Raw genomic sequence first — 8621 nt, 5'->3', positions numbered from 1 at the left:
GGCGCCCCACGTCGAGCCTCCTTGCGCTCGTGTTGATCATCTTGCGGCCGTCAAGAGTCCATTGATGCTCTCCAAGAGTGACATGGTCAAAGCAGAGACGGAAACGAGTCTTGTGGCCGAGCCGCTGAAGCTCCAGCAGCCGCACGAGGACGGTGGCGAGTCCGACAAGGCACGCACGGACAGCGACGACGACGACGACGAGTCGTCGCTGAAGCCGCTACAGGACGAGGTGTTGTCAGGAAACGACGAGACAGTCACGGTCCCAGGAAACGAGGTGTTGACAGAAGGAGACCACGTGACGACGTCTCAAGAGGGTGTCGAAGCAGGAACGAGTCGGAGTTTCGACGCGGTAGAGGACCCGCTCCAGCCTATAGGAAGTACGGAAGTGTCAATAGTAGCCGAGACTGCGCCTACGACGCCAACAGACGCCACGACGGGCACTTTTGACGAACCGACGTCGTTTTTTGACGCATATGAAGAGCTTCATGCGCCCACGACGCCCATTGACGAGACATTTCGTGAAGCGCACGACGAGCCTTTCGTACAAACAGAAGCGTACGCAGAACCGACGACGCCAGTGGATGTACCCCCGGAGAATTCGTTTGAAGAAAAGGTCGCAGTGGAGAAAGAGCTCGTTGGGTTTGAACCTTTGATTGCGATTGAAACCCTTTCAAGTAGCGAGTCCACAGGTGTAATAGCACACGAGTTGGATGCAGCGAAACAAGCGCATGAAGTCGAATGGACGTTAGAAGACGAGGAGATGCGAAATCACGAAGTGGAGCTCGTGTTGTTGTCTCCAAAACGTCCAAGTCCATTACCATTGGTCGAACACGACGTTCAGTACGAAACAAGTGACCATGACGATCAAGACGACGACAATGATTCAAATGAAGCTGATTTGGGCACACCGTTGGGATTTGGTGGCAATACCGACTTTGATCAAGACGAGTTCACGTCGCATCGATTCTTAGGTCCGAGTATTGTCACAGATCCGTCTTCTACGAGGGCTTTACATACATTGCGTCGTGTGTCGCTTCATGATCAACCTCCTCGTTTTGTCAGTGATGCTCCTCTCGTCGCGCCGAGTTCCGGAAGTCTCACAAGCAGTGGCGAGTCTTCGGGAAGGAACTCGTCCATTGCAAGTGGAGTGCATACTTTGGACGCAAAATCCGAATTACGGTCGCAATCGGTGGCGGATTACGTAGAACATCCTCTTAATACGTACACGTTGACGTTTACCGAGCAAGTGTTGGGGTTCACGACGAACGTGGTCGTATCGCTTGAAAACGAGTTATTGGTCGAAGTTCAAAGTGTTGAGAAAGAGAGCTCTGCGTACCGTGGGGGCGTCGTCGTGGGGGATTGTTTAGTGAGTGTTAATGGACTGCACTTTGAGTCGCACTTGACGGAAGACCAAGTTGTGGACATGATTCAAACGTCGACATTACCACGTACGTGTGTATTTCAACGGGATCTCCACGACAAGGATACGGCGCAGTTTTCAAGTTTGCCGGATAAAAAACTCTCTCCTACGAAACCATTGATGGGACGTCTTGGCGCGGCAATGAGTCAAGGAGCCTTGATGATTGGATCGCGATGGAAACGCAAGAAAACTGTGGTGCATGCGAATTCGTTTTGCGATGGTTGTGGCATGGATCCAGTGGTTGGTGCGCTCTGGACGTGCAGTGTTTGTTCGAATTACAATCTCTGTAGTGAATGCTATGACTTGGGGACGCACGGGATGGAGAATACGGAACAGATGCAGGCATTAACGGAAGCGATTGTGCAGTTTAAGCTCCAGAAACGATGCAAATACTTTACTCCCGAATTTCTCTTGTCGCTTCGTCGTGATATTTGCAAAGGACGACCGGATAAGTTTGAGTACTTGGGAGAATGGATTGCAAATATTGTCGTGGGAACTTCGGTGGCAAAAATTACCGTGCGTGGAATTGAGATTCCGACTTTGTTGCCAATGGCACGACAGCGATTTGTATCGTATTTGATGCCATTGGTGTCGAATCGAACGGACATTGAAGTGCATATTGAATGGTTGCCCGATGATTCGGAGCTTCAGTACGCGGCTGTTGATCGAGCAAGTGTCGATCGAATGAGTGTTGGCGTGTATACAAGTGCCGATGAAGAGGAGGCCGAGGAGCCGATGGAAAATTTTGAAAAGTTGCGCATTTGGATTTCAGATAAAAAGACGCGGACGACGTCGCCGTTTGCATGAAGGATTCTTTTTTTTTTTGACGATGAAGTGGTGGCAAGGAGAATGTGTCTTTGTGTTTATGGTAGCGGGATTGCGACGTGTCTTCTGTAGAAAACATGGTGAAGCTTAATAATATACAGTATATGTATACAAAGGGTTGGAAATTGTAGCAATTAATATCCTTTGAATTTTTATTGTTGGAATGTGTGGCAAGCGATTTGTAAATAACTTAATATTGACTCGACACGATGCTGCTAGGTGTGCTGCGCTCGCAAATGGGCGCACTGACGCTAAGCGCAGGAGCGGGAAGTGCGTTTTTAAATAATGTAGCTCGAGCGACCTTTTCGACGTCGAGTATTGCGAATGAAACTGCTGCGGGCGACGAGATGGCTGCTTTTCTAAGGTCCACGACGCCCGTTGAGCCACGTACGGTTAAAACTATGAAGCGCGCGATACGTGCCAGCCCCCGCAAGTTGGCATATCTAGCACAGCAAATCCGTGGATTATCCGCGAATGAGGCGATCTTACAGATGAAATTCTCTCCCAAACGTAAGGCTGAGATCTTCCAAAAGACGGTGCAGAATGCCATCAATTTGGCGGATATTAAGTACCAACTTGAGCCCGAGAACCTCATGGTGGCCGAGTGCTTTGTAAACAAAGGCACTTATTTAAAACGTCTTCGAATTATGGGTCGAGGTACGCAATTTTTTATTTAAAATGCGAGAATTGGATGTATTTAAGTGGCTTTGGCAAATATGTTGCCACTCATTACGCTTATTGCATTTCATTAGGACGCTCGGGCGTGATGCATCATCCGCACATGCATTTGACTGTCGTGTTGCGTGAATTTGATCCTACCAAGAAACCGCTGAATCACTACATGACCAAGAAGTTGGCTCGTGAGAAGGCCAAGAAAGAAACGACGACAGCGTAGAAGTTTCAACAGACATGCACATCTCATAGAGACAAATCGTTCTTTGCCAGTTAATCAGTTACATGCCATTCGCGTAAAATTCGTTTTCTTTCTAAAGTTTTTTTCCACGCAATTCTGTCTGCTACGGTACAAATCCGATTACTTAAACAAATCCTTGCTCACTTATTAAATAGCATTGTAGTGAGATGAAGTGGTCAGAAGAGCTCGGTCCGCGCCTTTTAACGAAGGATGGCTTGCAAGACACAGACCAGAAGCTAAGCGGAAAGAAAGTAGTGGGTCTTTACTTCAGTGCCCACTGGTGCCCACCGTGTCGCCAGTTTACGCCGTTCCTCAATAAAGTCTACGAAGAGATGATTGTGCAGCACCCCGAGTTCGAGCTCGTTTTTATGTCGTCTGACCGGGAACCTGCGGCATTTGCCCAATACTATGGAGAAATGTCGTTCCTCGCGCTACCTTATGAGGAGCGCTCGACCCTTCAGGCCATTAGCTCAAAACATTCTGTTAAGGGCATCCCTATGCTGATATTTTTGGACGAAGAAGGCAGACTTCTCACTTCCGATGGCCGCAGCTTGGTCGCCGATTCTTCCGGAGATGTAAATAAACTGTGGGACGAACTTACTAAGTGAAATGGCAGACAGTGATTTGTGCTCTTTGCCATGCATTTTCTTTCAATGAAAAGCTTTTAATGCAAGAAATTGCTTTTACTTTTAACCTCGATTAATACATTTCTTTTATAAATTTGGTTGCTAGTTGCTCGTACCTTCATGAGGAAGTGGAGTACTCGACGAGCCGGATGTCCAACCGATTCGCTGTGGCTGTGAGGAATGTTGATGCGCGCGCTTAACACAAAAGATCTAAGCTCGCGCATCAACATTTCTCACAGCCACAGCGGCATCACAGGAGGCCATTACGTTAATCAATGCGTAATAAATATACGCCATCGTCCAAATACTAATTTAAAACGTATTTATTCACCAGATGACCCATATGTAAACAATTTGCTTACCTTGAAACATAACTTGTTGCTACCGGAATCATAATTTAAAATTTTATGGATCGCATCTCGACGATTTCCTCTATTTTATGGCTTGAATATAATAATTTCAGGGTCCTGTGGTTGGATAAAAACACTCGAAAGTCTACCTAAATAGCGCACGTCTCCAGGACCCCAGAGGTTCGGCTCTCGTGGAATGGCAACCTCGAACTGCTTTGAGCACGATGACAACCAGGACACGATGTATCGTGGCAAACCTCCCCCCGTGCCCAAAGTACGCGCAATTTCGTCCACTGACCGTCTTCTCAAGCCCACAAAAGCATCGCTGGCCGGCTCCCGAAAGAAGGTGCTGACAGGCAAAGAGAAAGAGCTGGTAGAAGCGCGTGACGTGGCACTGAAACGGCGTCGACTCGCACGCGTCGCCAAAGAAAATGGTCGCTTAACGATTCCACATTCGCCCAAGTTTCATAAACTTAGTAAAGTCACGACACGCTCCCGTGCCGACATGTTAACGCGAACGTCTCGTGAATTGCTCGAGATCGCAGCGATTCGCAAGCGTGTGCAGGCTCAGAAACGTAAAACGCGAAAATACCACGACGCAACGACGCACGGAGCTGCGACAGGAAAAAGCGATCAGTTTTCGCAAGCGCTTTCGGCCAGTGGAGGTGTTGGAGTCCCAGCAGTTCGACGTCCGAAACTCACAACGCCCAAAGGCTTTGAGCTCGAGATTGATAAGCGCGCTGCGGCGGCAGAAGCGCGAAAGAGCGGAAAGCGAAAATATGTCGTCGCGAATCCGATTAAGAAAGAGGACAATCCCAGCGAGGAAGGAAAAGCCGCCGATGCGAAGGAGCAGTCGTTAAAACAGCAGCGCAAGTCGGCTGCGACTTGATGGATGAGGTTGTCGCAACCGTAATACTACTACTTATAATTTTCTATTCTTTCGTCGTCCCCGCTAAAAGCATAGGCGCCGTTTAGACGTTCAACGGCACGAGCCGACCTCTTGCGTTTCAGCTTGGGACGGAGGAAGTCGGCTCGTGCCGGAAGTCGGCTGCCGTTTTCCGTCATCTGGTCCTGTGGTTTCAGTGGAGACGGCTCAGATGGACAGACAGCCTTACGGTCGGATCCCCCGTAGCTCTCCACCGACTGTCCTTATAAAACTGAATATATCAGCAAGCGATCTTACGCGATGGCGTTGACAAGGACACCTGTCGCTAGAACCCTTTTTAGTTTTTTTTTTTTTTGAAGAAAAATCCCGTCGTGCTCTCGCGTTTTGTATGACGGTGGCTACATGGCGCCACTGGTACGTTTGTTTAGCGGAACTATTTTCGAAATTTGGGCTGGCAAAACCACCTTTTTTTTCAGCGAAGTTAAGTATTTTTGAAATTATACACACCGACGAACGCAAACGAAAGTTCGATTAGAGACAAGTTTCGACGGAAGTATATCCACTGGACATAAAAAAAGGTACAAAGGCCTCAACTCCGATGCGTGTAGCTAAAAAGTACTCAAAATCGAGACGAGCAAAAGCTACTGTTTTCTCAAAAACTGCGTTCACTTTAGCAAATCTATTGAGCACTTAAATCCATTTAAATTAGCAAGGCTACAGTATGGAATATAAAGCATCTAAATTCTTCTCCGAAGATCCGGCGAGCGTCGCTTGTTACCCATGTATCCATCCGCCCACATGCATTGCACCTGATTCGATGTTCATACATATCCTCGGTCTCTGCAGTCCGTGTGACTCTTAAAGTTTGGCGGGAGCGAAAGGAGAAAAGATAAAAGGTTGTTTAAGGGTTCAGGCCGAAGGAAGGTCGCACACCACTAGAAAGCATCGCAAAGTACTAATATTAAGCTGCGACAGCACTGGCGGTGTAAGAATCACCAATGCCGTTGGCCCAGTCAGCAACGGCTGCGATCTCTCAGTCTTTTAGGGTGAACACACAATTGACTTTGCTACGGAATGCGAATGTCGCATATATGCAGGTGCTGAGGATTCCAAAGTAAATTTCCATGAGATGACCCAATCGGCCTTTATTTGGTGCGATCGCGCTCAATGTCACGCTCGTGCTAAGGAGTAATTTTACCGAAGGGACGGTCACAAATTCGCACGCACTTCATGTATTGGCGCTTTTGCCATTGTCCGAGTTAATAATTCAAATATTTTTTTTATTGCAGACACAAAGCATTACTTCTTGCTGAAAAGTTCGAGTAAACAAGAAAATTTTAACTTTCACGTAGGCGTGTGCGAAGAAGTTCTAATGGAAAGAATCTTTGTTTAAAGTCCGACAAGTGCTTAAATGCATTCCATATTTTGGCCGTTTTGTCGCTGCGCGGTTGGTACTGCAAGTTGCAACCGGCAGCACCGGCATATCTCAGCAAGTGAAACAGAAAAATTGTATTTTACGCATATGTCGAAGCTGCAGCATCGAATCTTTCGAACCTGCTTGGCTGGATAGCCTCCAGCGAATTGTAACTTGCCATCGGCCTTTGGCCGCTTGCTACTTTTGGCTGCAGTAGATAAGTTTAATAGCCGAAGTTGGGCTTACTTCTCCATGGCAGACGCAACCGGCGAGACGCATTAGTCGCCAATCTCACTAGTACCTTTTTAAGGCATAAATTACCGTCAGATTAATTTAGACGTACTTAGTCTCTGAGACACAGACCGTGAGCAGACAAGGCGGCAGAATGCATAGCTTCTATTGGTCCGTTTTTCCGACCCGGACCCGCTGATCCATAAATTACCCCTACCCTTACTAAAGCTACCCATCCCCCCATTTTCGCACAGAAGGGCCACGGCATGTCAAAGCTAAAAAAGTGACCAGGGGCCACATCAATCACATTGATTAATTTCATTTCCATATTTTGCCCCAGCAACACACTACAACAACAATATTGACATCAATCATGATAATGATGCCTTCCACCACGCCCGCAGTAGGCAGCCTCATTGTCTCACCTGCACCGACCACGCCAATCACACGCGGCCTCTGGTCCGAACAGGAACACGAGCAATTTTTGCACGCAATGAAAATGTTCCCGACGGGCCCATGGCGCTCAATTGCCGCCTTTATTGGCACGCGTTCAATCAAGCAAGTACAGACACATGCACAAAAGTATCAACAAAAGATCAACCGTCGGCGACGTGGCTTGCGAAAACAAAAGAAAAAATTCGTGCGCCCAGAGCATCGCGTAGATGCCCACGCCACGGGCTGCATCCAGCGCGTCAAGAATTTTACAGTGCAAGGCTCGCCGCGGTCTCCGTCAGCCTTTCCTGTTGACGACGTTTTGCCATTGAGTAGCTTTGAAACCTTGCTGATGGGCGATTGTAGTCCAAAGGCGAGCGACGTTGGAAGCAATTGTGGTAGCTTTAGTCCCGTGGCAAGTGACGATGGCAGCATTACAAGTTCCCTTGGCCCCGACAGCCTTGAAGTTTTGGATCTAGATTTTGACATGGACTCGCTTCTTTTCGAGCTCGATCCTCTGCCTTACATGCCCGAAGTGTCTTTTGAGCAGGCTCTGACCGACGACACGTACCGACAAGACGTTCAGGATTCGATTGACCTGCTTCTTGCCTAATTATTGCGCCATCGCGGCAATCCGTATACCTCTAAAGAAGTCACGCACGGCGAAATCTTGCGAATCCAACCAGATAACACCTTTTTATACACTAATTATTCATCACCAATGTGTGGTACAATTTTTCTCGAAAAGTATGATGTTAATGTACGAATACATCGATTGCAAAAATTGTTCCGTGTTAAGTCAAATGTACAATATCATTGTTGAACTAAGCATTAAACGTAACTTGCCTTGCGCTCCTATTACAGATCTCTTCAAGCTAGATGAACATGTGGGCAGTTTTATTCTACTACAGGATACCTCGAAATATCCATTGGCCTTTAAATATTCTGACAACCCCCCACGACCTTTAACAGAAATTGAAATTTCTTAAAAATCCAAGCCAACATTCTGACGCTGGGCGGTAAGCTACTCAAACTCGGTTTCAGAAATCGACGAGCTCAATCTTCCTGATTTTATTTAAGATCGCCAGTAAAGAGCGAAGAAGTCAGTTTTGCTGGCCATCAGAATAAGAATAGGTTCAGACGGCGCCAATTAGCTGTGGTGCTACAGGGACCTTTTCAAAAAATATCGAGGCAGACGACGACCTAGACCGACTACTACGTTAGGATACTCACTTAGTCGATGACGTAAAATGTATCACACAATTGGTTGCAGTGCTGTGCGGTTGCTAATGCGAATAATAAATAATGTAAAACTCGCATGGGTTTACATTTTCCAGCAAGAAACTTTCGGAACTCAAGACTATCTCGATTATGGACGCAAAACCTCGCTATAATTCAAGTCTTGTAGAGTCAAACTGTCATTTAAGACCAACAATCACTTTTAAGAGAACTTGGAAACTGCATCAATTTTGCTGTGATATGAAACATTATTATTGTTACATGAATAAACCTCTAGATAGCGTT

General features: G+C 47.0%; 3 protein-coding genes across 3 annotated transcripts; all 3 read left to right on the top strand.

The window, feature by feature from the left end:
- Position 1: 1 nt before the first annotated feature.
- Positions 2–3881, top strand: CCR75_000701 (uncharacterized protein). The gene is made up of 2 exons (XM_067958807.1): positions 2–2902; positions 2998–3881. The coding sequence occupies exons 1-2, from the start codon at positions 2455–2457 to the stop codon at positions 3138–3140; spliced, it is 591 nt and encodes a 196-aa protein (XP_067814821.1). The 5' UTR covers positions 2–2454; the 3' UTR covers positions 3141–3881.
- A 449-nt stretch (positions 3882–4330) lies between these two features.
- CCR75_000702 (uncharacterized protein) lies at positions 4331–5023 on the top strand (the record flags this gene model as incomplete). The annotated part of the gene is made up of 1 exon (XM_067958808.1): positions 4331–5023. One exon carries the CDS (start codon positions 4331–4333, stop codon positions 5021–5023), a length of 693 nt encoding a protein of 230 aa, XP_067814822.1.
- Positions 5024–7044: 2021 nt separating this feature from the next.
- CCR75_000703 (uncharacterized protein) lies at positions 7045–7710 on the top strand (the record flags this gene model as incomplete). Its single annotated transcript, XM_067958809.1, has 1 exon — positions 7045–7710. One exon carries the CDS (start codon positions 7045–7047, stop codon positions 7708–7710), a length of 666 nt encoding a protein of 221 aa, XP_067814823.1.
- Between the last annotated feature and the right edge of the window lie 911 nt (positions 7711–8621).

The sequence above is a fragment of the Bremia lactucae genome, linkage group LG3 (assembly GCF_004359215.1).
Source record: "Bremia lactucae strain SF5 linkage group LG3, whole genome shotgun sequence".
NCBI classification, from domain to species: domain Eukaryota; phylum Oomycota; class Peronosporomycetes; order Peronosporales; family Peronosporaceae; genus Bremia; species Bremia lactucae.
Note: the sequence above shows the minus strand (reverse complement) of the source record. Positions and strands in the feature narration are given on the sequence as shown.

Bases quoted from the DNA above. Each gene is read 5' to 3' on its own strand.
- CCR75_000701 (XM_067958807.1), top strand. From the start codon at position 2,455: ATGCTGCTAGGTGTGCTGCGCTCGCAAATGGGCGCACTGACGCTAAGC. The intron at 2,903-2,997 runs GTACGCAATTTT...GCATTTCATTAG, and splicing joins TCTTCGAATTATGGGTCGAG to GACGCTCGGGCGTGATGCAT.